Raw genomic sequence first — 20,130 nt, forward strand, 5'->3', positions numbered from 1 at the left:
ACCTTGACATACTTTATCCGCCTACCATGGCTAAGGAGGGTGCATCTTACACCGTGGTGTTGCGTAGAGCTTCCTACGGTGGCAGTCAGGACTAACCTCCTGACCGAGGTGCTTCAGCCGGCAGCAAAATCTGAGCCCCTGCTGCCGTTCAAAGGGGCCCTACAGACAACCTTTTGGGCACTTGCTCCAAGCCCAACACAAGGGCTCCTGTGGACAGGATGATTGCCCAGCCCCGGGCGACCCCATTTTCCTTGCTTCCCATCTTACCCCAGATAGCTTGGTAGTCCAAGCCTACACGTCCAAAGGCACATTCTCTTACACACCACCTGCTAGGGAATCCAAGAAGCTGGACCACCTTGGGAAGAAGATCTTTTCTTCCTTCAGCTTGCGGTCGGTGAACACTGCATGTCTATTGGGCCGTTACTCCCACTCGGTGTGGGACACGGTTGCGCAGGTGCTGCCACAGTGCCTAGAGGCGGCCCGCGCTGTGCGCACCAGTGCTATTGCCGAAGGTAGAGACGTCATGAAATTAGCCATCCGGTGTGGGCTGGACACCGCCGACTCACTGGGCAGAACTATTTCCATGGTCGGTAGCACTGAGACGCTACCCCTGGTTGATGTCCACTGGCTTCTCGGGATATGTCCAAGCAACGCTTTTGGACATGCCCTTTGATGGCCGTTGTCTGTTTGGCAGCAAGGCAGACAATGCGCTTGAGCACTTTAAGGATTCTAGGGCTACTGCCAGATCCTTAGGCCTCGCTTCCACCTCCAACCCAGTCTGCTTTTCGCCCTTTTCGTGGCTACGGAAGTGGTGCCCGCCACGTTCCACCCAGAGCCACAGGCCTGCGTAAACTGTCCAGCCTCTGCTCGGCCAGGGACGTCGATCCCACCGCCGTGGGTAGGGGGAGAGTCCACCAGCACCCACTCTGCAGCCACCTCCTAACCCTCTTAGTCCGGACTTTCAGGCCCCTCAATCGCCAATGGGCGGCAGGATTCGCCATCACCTCCCCCACTGGATCAATATCATGAACATGTGGGTTTTGCAGATAGTCCGAAGGGGCTACTCCCTCCCCTGCTAGACTACCCGTCCATCCATGCCAACACAATTCCATTGCATGTCAATGTCAATTTACTCAAGAAAAGGGTACGCCATACTGGACTCGGGCACACTATTCAAATTGGCATGTCTTTCTGGTAAAAGATGCAGTCAGTGTTGTTTTAAGTCTCTCATGATGCACTTGGTACCAATAACAGAACTGGTATGAAGAAGAATATGTATATTCTCTTCATGACAGACCATACACAAGGATCTTGCAGAACAGACCCTTTGTCATTATGAAGTGAGCTTCTGTTGTCTTTTTGGTGACTTGTGATTGGGTGTCAAACATCTGACCCGCACTGCCTTCTTAGCCTATTTAACTACGAGATTACATAGCAAGAATGTCTTCATGTGACTTTAGAATTCCATGGGCCCACTTAGCATAATGGGTATTCATGATATGGACTGTCCAGGAACAAAATGGGTACTTACTTTAAGAATTAGTTTTGCATCGTGAAGGCTTTCTGGATTCACCTGCTGTGAATTATTCCATCATCTAATTGTTGGGTCTACAATGGTCTTCATTTTTTTGTTTGGCAGGTGTTCTCCTCGACCATTTGGCATTGATCATTTGGTCTAGTGTCCCTCTCCCACGCAGGCAGACATATAGGCATTGGAAGCTCCATTGAGTGGTCGTTCTCTTCAGATTCATATCATCCAGCAACCCCATGTGCATTTCCTTGTCTTGTTACAACTGTCCTTTTCTGCTTTATGCGAATGTCTGCACTAATTTTCTGGCTAAGGTGGGGGGTGGGCAGGGACTGATCACATGTGAATCCAAAATGTAATCAATCTTCACAATTACTTCTGCAGATAAGTATTTAATTTTGAAGCGTAAATCTTTCTGAATTCACATGCTGTGCATAGATAACGTAGCACTGATCTCCTGTCCAGTGGGAGGTTGGGTAGAGAATAAGTGAGTTTGCAAAAAGGCGTTTAAGTGCTTTTTGTCCCCACCTGTGCTTATTTGCTTGCTTGGATGCCCATGCAATAATGTTTCATGAAAGTATGTAAAGAGGATCATGATGCTGCCATGCAGATGTCAGACAGATATTGATAGTAAGGCCAGTGGTGCCCTTTACCTCATGAAATGTGCCCTAGTGTTCCCCTCTAGTGCCACTCCTGCGGCTGTGTAGCACCTTTGTATTGTCTGGATTCTCCATCTTACTGCAGTTCTGTAAGTGATAACCCTTTGGTTGTTACTGCGAAAGAGAAAACGGATTGCTCCTTTTTTAGATTCATGTAGTATATCACCTCCTTCCTGACATCAAGTATGTGTAGGGAGTTTTCTGCACATGACTTGGGGCCCTGGAAGAACCCGAACATTTGTATTCTTTGCTTGACATAAAAGTATGACAACTTTAGGCGGAATTTAAGGTTAGTGATGAGGACTATCCAGTCTTAGTGAACTTGGATGCATGGTTTCTGCACCGTTGGAGCCTGCAGTTCTTTCACTCTACCAAGTCTTCCAAATTAGTAATTGTAGACCACTTATGTATGTTTTCAAAGGATGGCTTCACCAATTGCAGAAGTACCAGATTGAGATTCAATGTAGAGGTTGGCGCTGCTCTGGGTGGCACTGTTTTTGCTTCCTCCTGAAACCTTTTGATTACTGGTGTCAGAAAAACATCTACCCATTATACAACTCATGTACACCACAATAGCGTGAGGTGTACCTTTAGCGTGGCGTAAAAGTCTTTCATCCAACAAGAGCGTGAGGCATTTCAGGACTGTGGAGTCCTCTGATGCGGTCTGTGAGCCATTCTCTTGGTTCACTATTTCGAAACTTTTATTTTTTGGAGTAACATTTCCAAATTGTCAGTCTTCATGCTTCTCAGAGTACCTCCAAGATTCTTTTTGGCAGCTAGAGGTGTCTCAATTCTAGGTCTTCAGTAGCCATGCCTTCAAGCTGAGTGATTCAGGTTCAGGTTGAAACAATTTTGCCCCCTGCATGGTTAGAATGTTCTGCCATTTTGGTAACGGCATCACATCTCCCTGTGTCCCTTCCACTAAGTAGGTGGAGCAGGTTTGTCTGGCTTGTTGAGGAACTATGAACATGAGGGTCATGCTCATCTGCTTGAACATCTCTATTATGATGAGAATCAAGGGAATTGGTGGAAAGGCATAAGCAAATTTCCCTGACCATTGTACTGATAGGGCAACTCCACAGGGATTGGCGGCTTAGGTACTTGGACGCAAAGTCTTGCCATTTCACTTTTTCTTGTGTTGCAAACAAGCCGGCCTGTGGGGTTCCCCACTAGTTGAAGCCTCGAAGCACTTGCTAGTTCAGTTCCCATACAGGGTGTGTTTTTGCTGCTAGTCTCTCTCCCACTGTGTTGAAAGTTGGAGTTGAAAAAATATTAAACTGTACAAACTGTTTCCATCACTTTATCAGTGTTGTTCTTGCACTTCTGGTAGGACTATGCCTTTATGAGCCAGTCGTCCAGATAGGGGTAGACTGGATCCTCCTTCGCAGGTGTGTTGCTACAGCGCCAGGCATTGTTAAAACCCGCAGTGATAATTTTATTCCTAAGGCGAGTACTGCGAACTAACAATGAGCCTTGTTAAGTAAAAATTTTGGAAACCAGTGTCTTGTTCATTGGCATATAGAGGTACGCATCCTTGAGGTTCATGGTTGTCATGCAGCCCCCTTTTTCAAGGAGCAGAATGACTTCCTGCAGTGTAGTCATTTGGAATTTCTGCATTTTGATGCAACTTTTGAGGGCGCAGAGATTCAGGATGGTCATGAATGACGAATCTGCCTTGGTTACTAGGAATATACAGAGTATATTTATGAGTATATATATAGCTTTATGAGATCAGTACTCTTGACATAGACTTAGTCTGTAGCAGATCTGTCACGTCTTTCTTTAGGTTCAAAGTGTCCTTGTTGCTTTGGCATCTTACCATTGGTTTTATGTTGGGTGGTGTTTTAAGCAGTTCTGTTCAATATCCAGGTCAGATGAGTTTGATTACCCATTTGTTGGAGGTGATGTGTTGGCCTTACCCAGGAGGAATTCTAAAATTCTGCCCCTGGGTTGAGTGGCAGTGGTGCAGTCACTTTGGTGTTGTGCGCAGCTTCTCCTGATGCTGCTCCCCTTTTGTGGGTAGAACTTTTAAAAAAATGCAGTCTGTTGCCTTGCTGTGGCTCAGTTGCTGAGCAGCGAAACAAGCATGGGAAGTTGTTGGTTGTGAAATGCTTAGAGGGGGCATTCTCCTGTGAGGGGTGGCTTCGCCCCTGAATTACCCTCTGGTCTGCAGGGCACCCATAGATCTATTGTTGCTATCCTTTTCACTCTTTGGAGGGAGTCATTCACTGCTGGTACGAAAATTGACTCTCCTGTGAAAGGCATGTTAACCACAGATGGCTGCACATACTGCTTGAAAATTGAAAACCTCTGCAGGGGTGCCGACCGAGGGCAGTCCCTGTGCACAGCTGTCTGTTTGCAGAATTCGCAGCAGTCAAGGCAGACTTTAAACAGGTGTTATCGTTTTCTTCTCCTATGCCAAGGCCTTTTTCCTTTTCTGATATTGCTAGGGGAATTGTTAAAGAGTGACTGACTCTTCCTACTTTTGGTGGGCACACCAATTCTGGGGGGCGTTGGACTTTGTGATCCTTCATTGGACAGCTGCTGAATGTCACACTGTCTTACCAACCAAGTCCACCCGAGCGGGCCCTCCTGCAGGCTACAGACATGATGATTAGGCCTGCGGTCAATGACTTACCCCCTCCAATGTGGAGGTTCAAATTTGTTTCTCCATCCGTGGAGCAACCGCCTACAATGTGGCTAGCTCTCTAAAGGCACTCCATTCCCTGGTCCAACACCCTAAGTAACATTGGGAGGAATTGGCTTCTATGGGATGGTAGCAAGGCCTTGAGCAGGATCAAGCATTTCCCTTGTCCCTCTTCTAGTCTGACGCTGTAGGGGTCTGCTGTGCTCTCCACCACTGTGTTGTATACCAACAGGTTATATGGCGGCGAGGACTCCAAGGGGTATGTGACCACCCCCTCTTACGGTGACTATCTAGAAGTCCTGCCAGTCCTCTGGTGGTTCCTCTTCAAAGGTGCCTTCTTGGTACTGCCCATTGCTCCTCTTCTTCCGACAGTCCAATTGCTACCAGTGGTGGCAACTCTGGATGCTCCCCTTTGGCCTCGACTAGTAGTTCCTTTGTGGACCAAAGAGGGGTACCTGTAATCTATCTTTCAAGGAGTCAAACCCCTTTCTGAGGGCCTCCATCTCAGTTCTGAGACGTCTTTTCTTCTTCACGACTTTGAGCAGTTTGTTTTTTGTGCAGATCACGGGATGCTCCTTTTTTTTTACGCCACATTTTTACATTCTGGGATTGGCTTCTCCCTCCCATTTTCCCCGATCGCCTTTGAGCACAGGCCTATCCTGAGGGGTTCTCTAGTTTACTTGTGTCATTGTTTGGAAGCAAAAGACACAGCAGGGTATGCCCAGACATGGGTCCCTTGCTCACTTTGCCACTGAATTCAAGCTAGCCTGGCTGATGACTGCTTAGCCAGAAACCGGTCCCAGGATGCTCGTTTCCGGTCCAGGGAAGACATGGCTTGGCAGTTCGGGCTGGACTGTTCCCATGAGGCACAGGGTCAGACTGATTTGCATATGACCATGTCTGAACTGGGGTGGAGGAATGAGCTAAAGAATGATGATGAATTAAACCCAGATCAGTTGACTGGTGGGCGGGGGGGGGGGGGTTGTGCTTGCAATGTTCAACACTCTGTCCATCATCTCCTTGTGTTTGCTGTGTCATTGTTTGGGGCCTTTAAAGTTGAAGACTTCTTTGATGTGGAGTCTGACCCTTACAGCTATGTCCCCAATCTCCAATGTACCTTGTATTACCTGCTTTCGGTGTCCTTCGCAGTGTTTCTTCAGCACCTTTCCCTTCACAGCGTCAGCTGTGCTGTCTCGACGTCTATGTCCTGCTGTTGCACTATATTAACGACGCTGTAGGTCACCTCCATCCATCCTGGTGGTACGCTCCGGCATTTGCACCATGGTGTAGTGCACCCACCTCCAATTCTTCCTTAGTTTAAGGGTCTTTGTCTGAAGCTCAGTGCAGGCTTCGCACCCTTCCATTGAGTGGTCTCTGGGAAGGTACAAGTTGCAGACTTGCTGACTATTCTTCTGTACCAACTTTGTGACATCTAGGCACAACCTGAACAGTTTATGCTCCATATCCCGGATGCATTCTCCATGCCATGCTGCTGAAGACCTTGCTGTCTTGCAGGATTATTCAACCCAGTGTTTTGATGTTCCTCGCTGATGTTGCAGTGTTTTTTCCCCCCTGTGTTTTTTAGTTTTTTTGCCCAAAAACCCCTCCATTGCGTCCCAGAGCTCACTTCAGCTCACCCAGACCCCAATGGATGAAAAACGAAGCAGAATATGGCGACAGCGCAATAAATCTTCCAGGTCATACAGCTCACGTCATAGTGGCGGGACACTATAAAATGTTGATGACTATGCCTACCCCAAAAAATTAAATAATTTACCATGTTTCGATGGATACTCAAGCAGTAATGGTAATAGTACATGTCACCCAGCTACTTCAATTGCGGGGGACAGATTTTGAACCACCATCGAAAGATGTCCTCCTTACTTTAGACTGTGAACCTAAACATTTAAGTTGTGGGCTTCTTCAAATAGTGGCAAGGACAGAGAAGGAAGATAGATGTTGCTTTCTTCATTGAGAGGCCACCTACATAGAATAATGTGGCTGCATTCCTATCAAAAAGCATAGACGGCACAGATATTTGAAAAAATGCAGGATAAATGTTAAAGACTATTTACCAGGTAAAATGTTAAAACTGTTGGAAAAAGCAACAAACATATTTTTTGCCAAAATAGGACTTCCGAAAAAAAATTGTGTCTAATGCAGAGCCTTACGTACAGAGATCCTACTATAAAAGAAAGAAAATTTTGAGGGTTCAACTAAGTTGTGCTGAATTCTGGGGTGGGAGAAGGTGATTTCTGGGTTGCAAAGAAGCAATAATGCAGGTTTTCAGAAATGCCAGGTTGTAAGCCAATAAAGACTCCTTTCTGGCATTTTGTTTTAAAGAGGATAAATGTTGTGCCGCATGCTAATAAACTTATTTTACAAGTATATGTAAATAATTAGAGAAAAATAAACATTAAATATTGATTTTGGATAAGTACTTTTTCTACAATTTTCACACTTCTCCCCATTGAAAGTACTTGTGGTTCCAGATTTTACAAATGGGCAGATAAAGTGAATATTGATAAATATTTAAGAATCCATGATCGAGATGTGGGTTTGCAGTTCATACTGAAATTAATTTTAAAAATGTACAGCTCACTATGTTCGAGCATAATCAGCTACGAGACACACGGCGGCGTCACAAATGATATTCACGCTATACATCACATGAGCCAGAAGAATCTTAGAACTAGACTTTTAGGAACCAGAGAATCATTTTCGAAATATAGATGCTGCCACACTAGAATCCCTTGCGGTTTGGAATGATCACCGCTCAACGAAATCTACAGATACATGGAAAATAGCCTTGAGAAAGTCGCGGGACAACTTTCCCATTTTGCGACGAAACACGTGTTGGCTGTAATGAACTATTGGAAGATTAGCACCAAATAAGGAAAACAATAAAGAAGATAGAAGATTTTATATGTATTTGCATATTAATTGGTCTATTTTTGGTGGAAACACGCTACATATGTTATTTCGCGAATACTACGTGTGCTAAGGAGTGTCACTGTTTACAGCTCACTATGCATCTTTATTACTTAAAAAAGTCAAACATAGGCTATAAGACAAAACGTATAACCTTAAATGCACAGGCTAACAAGCCCATATGGTTTCAAAATACTACCAAAACAGAACTTTCGCATACCACAGCACCGTTCATCACAGAAACATTGATAAATCCAGCATATACATAAACTGACGTGCACAATACTGCATCATATTTACATACCTGAATGGAGATGCATAGAGAAGAATTTACTCCAAGTAAGCAACAGAAAGTAGACCACCCAATGCAGAAAAACGGGAGCAGGCTGCAGCACACCACCCTCCACATAAACATAACACTACATACAGATCTTCCAAAGTCAAACTCAATTTCGCTTCAAACTAATCTACACACACCCATTCGAAACTAGACAATAAACACCATATACTAACTTGAATAAACAAACAAACCTCAGAAATCAATTGTAGGCCTTCCAAGATCAACTCTAAAGGGTGCCCAGCAGGAAAATGGGCTGTTACAGCAGACCGTGTATTACTATTAAATTACTCGTCATTAACCAACATGTATTCACATATTGAAGCACTTGAATGACAAAAAGTAGAAATATGTTTAAAGTCATGTTTCAAGTGATGATGCTGAATCTCATGGATACAGATGTAGCCATATACGTGCCCAGTGAACTCCTAGTCAGGGTACCCCCCGCATTTGAACAGTACTAAACCCTTTCCTCTAGTATGATGCTCCACTATAATTATTTTTCAAAGTCAATGTAAAGGCTAACAACTGTCGTCCAACAACTAATAAGTGAGTACGACATCTGCTGAAACAAATACGCACTACCACCTCAAACAGGCTGCCAAAGGAAACATTTATAATTTCAAAAGTGGGTTTCTTGCAATATGCACCTATGTGAGCTTATCACTCAATTTCCAGATTACAAACTATCCTCTATTATCTATAAGGCACTCACTACAACCTCAGTGAGATCAGTGTGTGTTCTACTTGGTGTAATGAAGGAAAGTCATCCCAAATTGACTGTGTGGCAAGGTTAAAAGCATTTGTATCAGTTAATAAAATCAGAGTTATTTCATTACCAAAGAGCCCACCAGTGGTTGTACCAAAAGATGGTGCGCTTGTTGTGGTGGTTCCAAATCCAACAGGTTTGTTAAACAGGCTCTGAAAGGAGAAAACAGCTTGTCATTTAGAAACTTAAGGCATAGTGCTATAACGAACAAGCTTAATATGTAAATTAGCTTCAAGATGACAAAGTAAACACATTGTAGTATTTACAATGAGTAAAAACAGATAGTAAATCACCATAATGTAGCTCATGCAGCAAGGTAAATGTACCAGTACGGGTCAAAATTGCAACAGTTATCATTTACTTAACTTGTGCACCTTACTGCTTTTGATTAGAAAAGTACCATTAATTAGCTGAAGAAAACATGCATTATTATAAATAAAAACATGCAGTGAGACTTAAAATGTTCTACATTTTAAAATATATTTGGGGTAAAAGTATGAATTATTAGGATTTAAAATGTACAAAAAGCTTGTTGTGGGCAACTTTTTTCTAAAACTTTTTTGGCACCTACTTAAACTTCACGAAATGCATGATGTGAATGTCCCCAATAAAAGTGATTCTACCAACCCACAAAAAGGACTAAATAAATAAAAGTTGAGCCAGGTCAGGCAAGACTCTTACCGATAATTTTTTTTTTTTGCTTAGAAGACAGAATATCGGTAGCCTTTTATGACGTCAACTGGAATTGAGGGCCTTAGGACTAAGACCAGACACCAGCACTTGCCATAAAAGATGTTCAAGTACTTATTGTACAGCATCACAACTCAGATGAAAAGGCAGTTATCAGTACTCTATGCTATGAACTCATTAGTGGGGTTAGCGATCGACTTTACTTCATATATCTCTGTGGACAAAGGCTTAGCACTACTGGGTCTCAATTCAAAAGCAATTTATTATTCAACAACAGTCAAAAATATGGATATTTCCTCATCACTTTAAGCTCAGTCCTGCCAGTTATGAACCAAAAATGGCATTCCTCTCCAAACTACAGCAAATTTGAACATTAACAACTGAATGTTCAGTTTGTGCTTAATGGTATGCTGCTATCATCTGCATTTTGATGGAGATTTCAAGCCCCAGAATCCTCACCTTTTGACTATTCCTCAGACATCAGACTTAATCCGGAAACTTTTACGAAGCACCTCTGCATGCCGGTAGGTGGTGCAGTGACTCCGCATTGACTGTTCCGCTCAGAAAGGACGTGTGAAACCTATGTATGTGCCACTACCATGCCCAGACATCAGTTTTCTTTCCACGCCACCAGACGCTGATCCAGAGCTTAGTCTCTTTTAGACTTCTTCCTCATCCAAATTTCCAACATGCAAGGGGAATGTCCCCTTCCAAAACAACATGTTTTAAGTCATGTAAAGACTGTTGCAAGCAAAGGTCTGACCGATCCTCTTAAAATATGCATGTGGTATATGGAGCCAAGTCATGAATTCAAAGCCTGAAGTGATTAATGAACCTAAAGGCCATACAAGACTGCGAAGCGAAACACTAAATCACCGAGCACCATAAGTCTCTGTGACGAGGCTGATCCAAGTAGGAAGTTCGGTTCCAGATTCTGAAGTTGCAGGAATTGTTCCAGAACTCTGTCTTTATCTTGATCAGTCATCAGAAAGTTGAAGGGAAAAAAAACACAAGAAATCTAGGTGGGACTGGACCTATTTCCACCACTCACATTCTCCTGAGAGCGCACAAGAGTGGCACTATACATCTCAAACTCACTCCTGAAATCGATCGATGTCAGTCTATTCCAGAAATTGATCCAGCACAATCTGAGATTCTGGGCTATCCACCATACCAAAACAGATGGAAGAGTTCTGAGAAGCCATGTTCTGACTCTTCAGACCCTTTGAAACTCCCTTTGGCACTTCGACCACCATAGAGTCGAGAGGACCTCCATCATCTGGAATACTGCAGCAAGTTAACCCTTGGAACCAGTTGTACCCTCCAAGCCCAACACGGGTCAGTCTCCGGCTCAAGCTCCAACGCCCCCTCCAGCATCATGGTTCACACCCGTTTCTGAAACTTCAACGATGACTCAAACAATGCTGGAAGACGAGATACCTATTGTACACTCTGACTCAGAGTCAGAGCTGTTCGATATTGACTGAGGCTGCGCCCAGCCACTGTCGATGCACCACTTCCTCTGTCGACTTGCCACCAGTACAAGGGACAAAACACACCTTGCACTCCCTGTTTAGCACAGATTCAGACGATTACCATGCAGATAATGACTGGACAGCCATGCCATGAAGAGATTTAATATGATGACCTAATAGAGGGTAGTGGCCTCGATACCTTCCTACCGGAGTTGGGGATACTCTCACTCCCTGGTCCTGCCTGTGAAGAGAGCGCTTCAAACGCCAAGGTGATGCGTAGAGTGGCTTAAGTCCTTGATCTTCAACTCCCCACCTTGAAGGTCAAGACCAATGTCCTGACAGAGGTCCTACATCAAGGACTAGCATCCACTGCGCCTCTTGCCCTTCAATGAAGCACTTACGAATACCATGTTGGGGGGTTGGGCAGAGAAAAGTTTGGCTCAAGCCTCCATCTAACTGCCAGATCACAAGATACTACCACCCTGACCCAGGCCACCTGCATTTTCATCTTAGTTCCACTATACAGAAAGCTTGGTGGCGCACGAGTCTACAAGCAAAACAAACCCAAACATATCCAAACACTTTCCCCAATATTGAATCAAAAAAGAGAAGAGCCCTCTTGGCTCTTCAATCAGTGAATGCCAGCTGCCTCTTATGGCGCTAGTCCCAAGCCCTTCTTTGGGATCCAGTGGCTCAGGTGTTCCTGAAGATCTCCAGCCTTTTCGTTGCAAGGCTATACAGGATGGTTGTGATGCTCCCAAGTGATGCACAATTCGTTGTAGCTTGGACTCCACCATGTAAATCGGGTGGGTCACTGCCACTAGTGTCTCTATTCGCTACCATGCTTGGCTGCGGTTAACCTGTTTATGTGATGTCCAGTCATCCCTCAAGGACAAGGCAGATTCCACTCCAGAGGTTCAAGGAGAGTAGGGCCACGGCACTCTTCCTGGGCTTATCTGCTTTACCTCGAAAACCGGGTCACTCCTATTACTCCTTTCATGGTTTCAGCAGAGGTATCCCCTACCATCAGCCAACCCAACCACAAGATGCCCAGCAGTTTTGCAGCTGAGGCCATGGTGCCCAACTTTAACGGGATGCCCAGTCCACTGCACCACCACCTACTAAACCCTTTTAGCGCACCTTGGGTGGAGCACAGCAAACCGGTGGGAAGCAGGATCCGACGATTCTTGCCAGGTAGTCAGGCCACAACTTCAGAAAGGTGGGTCCTGAAAATTGTTTGAATGGGGTATGCACTAACCTTCATTTCCATGCTGCCAGACAGTATGCATTAACCTTAATTTCCTCGCCGCCACACCTTCCACTATTGTCTGTTTTGCAGCAAGAATGTGCAAGCTCTTTTGGCTAAAGTTGCTATTTGAGAGGGTGCCTGCGCCAGAAGTAAGACGTGGTTGCCATTTCCGCCACTTTCGGGTGCCCAAAAAGGATGGAGTCCTTTGTCCTATTTTAGATATGCACGCACTAAAGTACTTCCTTCGCAGGGAAATATACAAAATGCTCACTCTGGCCCAGGTCTTGTCTGCGCCCGGCCCATCAGCACTATCAGTGGTTCCTGGTGGGACAGAAGCACTTCCAGTCCACAGTGCCCCCTTTGATCTCAGTGTCCCTTGGGTGATGGCAGTGTTAACAGCACACCTTTGGAGGTCAGAGGTTCAAGTCTTCCCCTAGCTCGAGGACTGGCTACTGAAGGCAGGCTAGCACCAGGCAGTCGTCAGCCACCTCGAAACTACGGCCAACCTCCTCATCTTTGGGGTTCACTATCAACATGCTGAAGTCACATCTTACTCCCCTTCAGACTCTCACCTTCATCAGAGGTTTGGTTTCGTGCCTTTTCCCTGGGGAGTGTCCAGGACATTCAAGCTAGAATTACGATCTTTTAGTCTCAGTCCTAGATTTTAGGAAGGTCGACTCAGGCTACTGGGAGGGATAGTTGTAGGAAGCTGGCTCTGTATATACTATACCAAAATGAGGGATAGTGTGCACAGAGTCCAGGGAAACCCCAAAGGTAGGCAGATGTAAAAGAAGATAGCACATTGCTCTCTATTTGTGGTAGTGTGGGTGAGCAGCAAGACTTTAGAGTGTAGTGTTAAGCATTTGCTGTACACACTCAGGCAAGAAATGATAACACACACTCAAAGACTGAACTCAGACTAATTTCGTTTGTATAAAAATATTACGTTATTTTATTCTAGAAACAAGCCAAGCCTGGCAGAGTTAAGTGAAATAAATGCTTTGCAAAATATCATGCAGTGTTTACAAGTGAATGCAAGTTCAAATGCAGTTGTTTGAAATACAGGTCAAGGTATTAAAGTTACTGTACAGATTACTTTAAATTACTTTTTCTACTCCATGTAATATGGCTAGATATCACACTGGGACATTTCCCAGAGAAAGGGTAAGTAAAATTAGTTTTGCACAATTGTTTTTTGTTTTTTTTCAGGTTTCCATACAAATCCACGCTTAGAACGTTTATCAGAGAAAAACCGTCAATAGGTTCCTATGGAGAGAAATGAAGTTAACGGTTACCAGGTAAGTACTCTGTCTTTGAGGTTGAGTTTCTGGGGTTAGAACAAGGGTTCCCCCAGGGTCAAGGATGCACCCTCAGCGGCACCAATACGACCGGGTGCAGAGGCCCAATGTTATCCAAGGAGGGAAAGAGGGCCTCCGGTTGGTGGCTGCTTATGAGCAGGCCTCGGGGTTGTGGGAGCAAAGCTCCTAATGTTAGGCTCAGCGCAAAGGGGTATCCTGTTAAGGACAAAAAGTGCACCTGCATGGGCGCCAGGGTGCGGTTTTGGCATTGGGTGCCCCGTTGGTTTCAATGGGGATTCTACGGTTTCAACAAAGACTGCAGGCTCGGGGACGAAGATCTTCTGGAGGTGACCACCAGTTGGAGAGGTAAGTTGGGATGCCTAGGGATACTGGGACACAGTCGGTTGAGCCACCCAAGGCCGTAGGGCTTCAGGTGCAGGGGTGTCTTTAGGCATTTGGTTTCTTTTACCAGCTCCAGTCAGCCTCCAAAAAGAGGCTGCAGGCTTCGCTGGGGGATTTCAGGCAGGTCAGAGATAACCAGATCTCGGGTCAGAATAGCCAAAGAGACCTCCTCGTGGTGTTGGGCCATTTGAACTCGGGCCATGGGAGACGGGTGCAGAGTGGTGCAGGCTCGCAGATTTGGCCGGAGCCAGAGTCTGTGGGTGAACAAATACGGTGTTCAAGGGAGACAAAGTATTCTCCTCGTTAGGCAGGGCAGGTCCTCTGGGCTCTTGAGGTTGCTGGCAGGAGGACACACCTGAGTTTCGCTTCTGCAGGTTCGAGGTGGGGACAGGCTGGTAGGGCTGGGGCCAAGTCAGTGGGCGTCCTCTTCTTACCTTCAGCACGGCTGTTCGGTCCTTCTTTTCTTGGTCGTTTCTCGTCTGAGGAGGAAAGGTTCAGGGGTGCCCCTGAATACTAGATTTAGGGGCGTTGCAGGCAAGTACAGGTTGGGAACAATGGGTTCCTTCCTTGGGGTGGGTACACCCCCTATTATGCCACCCTCCAGGGGGAGGGGGAGGGGGAATATGCCTCGCTCTGCTTGGCTGGATCCCCCTCAATCTGGAGGGGACTGAGTTGTGTTTCACCTAGTCTCCCTTCCTCACTTGGTTTTCATGCCGGTTCTCCCGCCTCAAGTGTGGGTCAGAACTGATGGGAACCAGCTGCTGGAAGCAGCAAAATGCCTAGGGCAGCTCACAAAGGCGGCAAGCCTTTGAAGCTTCTCCTTCGTGGACCCTGCCCATCTTGGGGGAGGAGGCTTGGCACCTCGTCCCCAGGATGTGATTGTTTCAGACCCCAAAGAGCAGCAGGCTCTTGACCCAGGGGTCCAGAAACATGTCTGGTGGTGGCAGCTGGTGAGTAGCCACTCAGCCTGGACACTAGTATTAGGTAATTTTTCAGGGGGCATCTCCAAGATACCCTCTGTGTGCATTTTTCATTAAATTCCGCACTGGCATCAGTGTGGGTTTAATGCGCTGAGAAGTTTGATACCAAACTTCCCAGTTTTCAGTAAAGCCATTATGGTAATTTGGAGTTCGTAATGACAAACTCCCAGCATCCGAGACTCTTAATGGCATTACTGCACTTACAATGTAAGAATTGGCTTATGCAAAAGAAACAATTGATGGACGGAACGCAGGAAAATGCAAACATTCACCCCCAGTCACAAGGATCTGGGTTAAATCCATCATTGTTTTGCTCACCACACCACCCCAGTTTGGACCCAGCCATATGAATATCAGTCTTGACCCTGTTCCTTGTGGGAACAGTCCAGCCCGAAATGCCCAGCCAGGTCCTCCCTGTACCGGAAACGAGTATCCTGGGACCTGTTTCAGAGCATCATCCTTCTTCAGCCAGGCTAGCTTGAATCCAGTGGTGTAATGAGCACGGGACCCACTTCTGGGCATACCCTTCCCACTTTTTGCATTTGTCACCCAGAGTGGGACGGGTATGCCCAAATGTGGGTCCCGTGCTCTCCAGGCCACTGGAAGTCAAGCTATCCTGGCTGATGAGGGTTGAAAACCCGAGACCGGTCCTAGGATGCTTGTTTTCAGTCCAGGGAGGACCTGGCCTGGCAGTTCAGGCTGGACTGTTCCCACTGGGCACAGGGTCCAGGCTGATTTGCATATGGCTAGGTTCAAACTGGAATGGGATGGGGAGCAAAAAAACGATAGATGTAGGCCCAGATCTCTGTACTGGGGTGAATGTATGATATTGTTCTGCATTAGGTCCATCAATTGTTCTTTTTGTAAGAATTGGCTTGGGCACTGTAGGGGTACAGGGCTCATGCACCTTACCCTCACCACTGGCATAGTGCACCCAGCTGAGGGGTGGCTGATCTATGCCAGGGCAGTGGGTTGTAGGCATGGCACACAGGGATGTGTGCCATGTCGACTCTTCACTTTGTTCTGCACCAAAACACACACCCTGCAAAGGTAGAGTGTGTGTAAAGGTACAGGGCCTCTAAGGGTGGCACAATAAGTGCTGCAGCCCTTAGAGGCCTTCCCTGGTCACGTGCCCTGTGTACCTGTGGTACATTTTTCAATGGACTTATATGTGGCCAGGGTGGTGCCAATTGGGGGTGCAAAGGTACAGTTTTAGGGAAGGAACTTAGGCCCTGGGTCCCTGGTTAGCAGGATTCCAGGGCACACTTAGGCTAAGAGCATCAACACCAGGCAAAAACTGGGGGGCAACCTTGCAAACAGGGGTACTTTCCTACACTATCAAGCTGCAGATTACTCAATTTCTAATCCTCCCTGTTCTGTGATTGGCCTGTATCCATTAATAAGATCCCATGTCTACGGATCTACACACTGGTCACTTGCAATTTGCTATTGGGGTTCTGCATCATGGGGAGCGGATTTTTTTTTTTTAAACTGACAGTAGGCAGAAGTGGCACCCTTATGGGCTCCACACATTTCTGAGGCCGCATGAACGCAGAGTCGCACAGCAAGAACTACCAGTGTGCAGAATATCTGCTGAAAAGTTTCAGGATCCATTCTAACACCTGGGGAATATTCAAAAGGTGAAGAATCTGTGACGAAATAGAATTGCTATCACAAAAAGCGTTACCAAAGGGAAGTAAACTATGCCAAAGAATTTGAGTCTTATCCAATATAATTTTCTCAAAATTCAAAATTCGAATCTACAGACTGGGCATCCATATGCAGACGGCTGAAGTCCCCTGTGATAGATTCCTGTTGGGCCCATTAAACGGGCACATCTGTTGAGGCTATCAATAGCACTACACAAGATCCCAGGTGACACCCTGAATTAGTATTAGCAGGGAATGAAGCAGTCAGAACAGGGACAATAAAACGAGAAGGTATTATGTTTTTAATGACTATGCCTTTGATGAGATGGGAAACCTTCCCTGTGGCCCTAGATTTAAGTTTGGATAATTCAGGTACGGCAGTAATCCTTGCTTGCGCGATACTGCTCGTTACATGCAATGAGATCAGTCAGTCCAACTTCATGTAGCTAGACGCTAGAAGTGCTTGCACCTTGAAGTGCTGTAGATTGACACACTTTAAGCAGACTTCTACCTTCTAGTTTAGGTCACACATTTTGCAAGTGCTTTTCTTCAAAAAAAAGGCTTCCATTTGACTGGTGATACTTCCCCTGAAAGTCACAATGCACCAGACCATATTCAAACTTATACTGTGAGTAGGTGTAGGGATGTGTAGCAGTATGTGTATGTATTGGTAGCGAAATGTGTTTAGAAACAGAGTGTAGTATGACTATTAGACGTCGTAACGTGACCTTGCATTCTGGGAAGTGGGAGCCACATGGTTATCTACAGCACTACAAGCTGCAAACCAACTGTTACCGGTGACATTTTGAGGTAGATGACATGCTCAGCATAGACTAAAGCAATGCCCATTTCCCTAAAGGTTTGGCTTGAGAGCAGTAACGGAAAATATTTGGAACAGAGTTTTAAGTACAGACTGGCAGACGTGAGATTTTAGTTTGGCATGAATAACCGCAGAGTAAAGCTTAGCAGATATGTGGAAAGTAGACCACTCAACAGATTTGAATGTATTTGACAATCTATCTGGCAAGGTCTGCTTTAGAAATAGAATTCCCTTGGAGAGGCTGCCCAAAAGCTGCAATGAGCTTTTTGTTTTTGGAGGGGGGGGGCGTGATTTGGTATAGTCATAGTAGTACATACTTCTTTTAATATATAACATATGTACAGCTCATTTCACAACTAAATGTAGTTGAGTAGAAATGGTAAATCAATAGCTTTATTGATGTTGAAAAGGAAGACTACTTCTGACAGAAAACAAGTGGGCATGCTATCTTTGTGCACTTGGATGAACTGCTCCTTTACTGTTAAAGCTAGTATTTCACTAACCTTGCAGAAGGAAGTAGGAGCTGATGGGGACGGCCACTTACCAGAAAATTAACTGCAGTGGACATAAGTGCAGTAGCTCAAATAGAGGCCCTGTAGTTCGTGATAAAGCAATGTTAAGGTCCTATGAAGAGACTGGAAGTGTCTACGGTAGGGTAACCATTTTGAGACATTCCATAAAGATTTTACCATGGATTCCATAGATTTACTGGACTCTACATCATGTACTAGTGTTCAGTGTATTGCAGGTAAGTGGCTAGATTGGCTAGGTACCCAATGGAAGAGTAAGCTAGTCCTGATTTTTGTAGGTGCAACCAGTAACAACTGAAGTTTTGTACTGTAGCTGCTAACAGCCGTTTGTTCAGATTGTTACACTAATGAACAAATCTTTTCTATTTAGCCGCAGAGGCACGTCCGCTTAGTGGCCTTTTGGACTTAAGAATTTGGGTGCAGTCTTCTGGAAGCTGTAGGCACCCAAACTCTGGGGCTTCAGGTGCCAAACAACAAGACTGAGCAACCAGAGGTTGGGTGGGGCAACTGGCTGTGATTCTGTTTGGAGAGATGTCGGTGCTGGGTAACCTTTTTAAGGGGCAAGTGAAAATCTCCTGGCATAACATGTACCACGGCTGCAGGGCCCAGCTGGGAGATCTACAGACTAGAGAACTGCCCATGGATTGTGGGTGCAGTTACCTAGAGGCAATGCATTTGGCAAAGATCTACCCTGGGGTTTCCCCAATGGTGGAAGTCTTATCTGAACAAGTGGGCGTTGATTTCCCATTTGTGGGTTTCTTATTGCATTTTGCTGAGCAGGCCTGCAAAATGATTGTCCACTCCTGGGAGCTGTTCTGCTAGGTTGGCAATGTGGTTACACTTGCTCAGTTCCAAATTAGTAGGATAACTGTAAATAGTACATGGCAATCATTTTGACTGTGACTGTGCAGTGGTTCAGGAATCAAGCAGCATGTAGTGCCATGTGTAGACTACGTTCATATGGTGGCAGATCACCCTGAACTGCGAGCTAGGCTACGTATGCTTCCCACCCACTGAGTGAGATTATTGGTTGTCATAGTGCCTTGCTATTCAGTAGATCTAGTAGTCTAAATAAAACTTCAAAACCCTTTCTAGGTCTGAGTGTAGAGCCCTCTCAGCTGGAGTGGAGGGATTAGGAAAAAAGGTCAGAAGACAAACGGTTTGGTTTACATGAAAATCAGACACCACCTTCGGAAGGAAGTAGGGGTGTGTTTACAGGATCACTATTGAGGTGAAAGACTGAATAGGGTTCCTTTGAGCAACAAGCCTGTACCTCGCTCACCCTATGCGCTGAGGTGATAGCCACCAGGAAAGCTACCTTACACGTAAGGTGTTGTAAGGTTGCTTTGTGGATAGGCTCAAAAGGTGGACCCATTAATTTTGAGAGTACCAAGTTCAGTTCCCAAGGAGGTGAAGGAGGCCGGACCGGAGGGTAGACCTTTTTGAGACCCTGCAGGAAGTCCTTCACCACCTGCAACTGGAAGAATAAGGGCTGAGAAGGAGAACGTCTGTATGCAGTAATGCAGCTAGGTGTACCTTAATGGAAGAGAATTTCAAACCTGCTCTGGCTAAATGAAGCAGGTGTGGCAAAATTACTTTCTCCTGCCCCTTGGTAGGACTACAATTATTTTGCACACACCATATATAAAAATGCTTCCATTTGCAAGCATGTGTGTGTCTAGTGGAGGGTCTCCTCGTTTCTTTCAATATGGTCATGCAGTCCTGTGGAAGTCCTAAATGACCACACTGGAGGACCTCAGGAGCCATGCTGCCAAGTTCAGTGAGGGAAGGTTGGGGTGATTAATCCTCCCGTTCATCTTGGACAGCAGATCTGGTCTGCACGGCAGCCTCTTGTGTGGCCGTATTGACAGATGCAGAAGGTCCGGGTACCACCACTGCCTTGGCAAGTCTGGAGCAATCAGGATCATCGTAGTGTCTGAATGAGATAGCTTTGTCACCAACTTCGGGATGAGAAGGGGTAGAAAAGCATACACAAATGCCCCTGACTAGTCGATCAAAAGGGCATTCCCCTTCGATCCTGGCCGGTAGTACCTTGAGGCGAAGTCTCGGCATTTTCTGTTTTCGTCATTCGCGAACAAGTCAACATCTGGATGGCCCCAAGCCTGGAAAATGTCTTCGACCACCTAGTCGTTGAGAACCCAGTCC

The 20,130-nt window shown here is 45.7% G+C and overlaps 1 protein-coding gene across 7 annotated transcripts in view; it reads right to left on the minus strand.

The window, feature by feature from the left end:
- NUP98 (nucleoporin 98 and 96 precursor) overlaps positions 1 to 20,130 on the minus strand; it is a 791,668-nt gene that overhangs the window by 555,775 nt on the left and 215,763 nt on the right. For all 7 annotated transcript variants that reach the window (XM_085623457.1, XM_085623456.1, XM_085623459.1 and 4 more), the window contains one exon: positions 8,942 to 9,023. In XM_085623457.1, coding sequence (XP_085479583.1) covers positions 8,942 to 9,023 — 82 coding nt within the window. The remainder of the gene's footprint in view (positions 1 to 8,941; positions 9,024 to 20,130) is intronic.

The sequence above is a fragment of the Triturus cristatus genome, chromosome 8 (genome assembly GCF_964204655.1).
Source record: "Triturus cristatus chromosome 8, aTriCri1.1, whole genome shotgun sequence".
Taxonomy (NCBI): domain Eukaryota; kingdom Metazoa; phylum Chordata; class Amphibia; order Caudata; family Salamandridae; genus Triturus; species Triturus cristatus.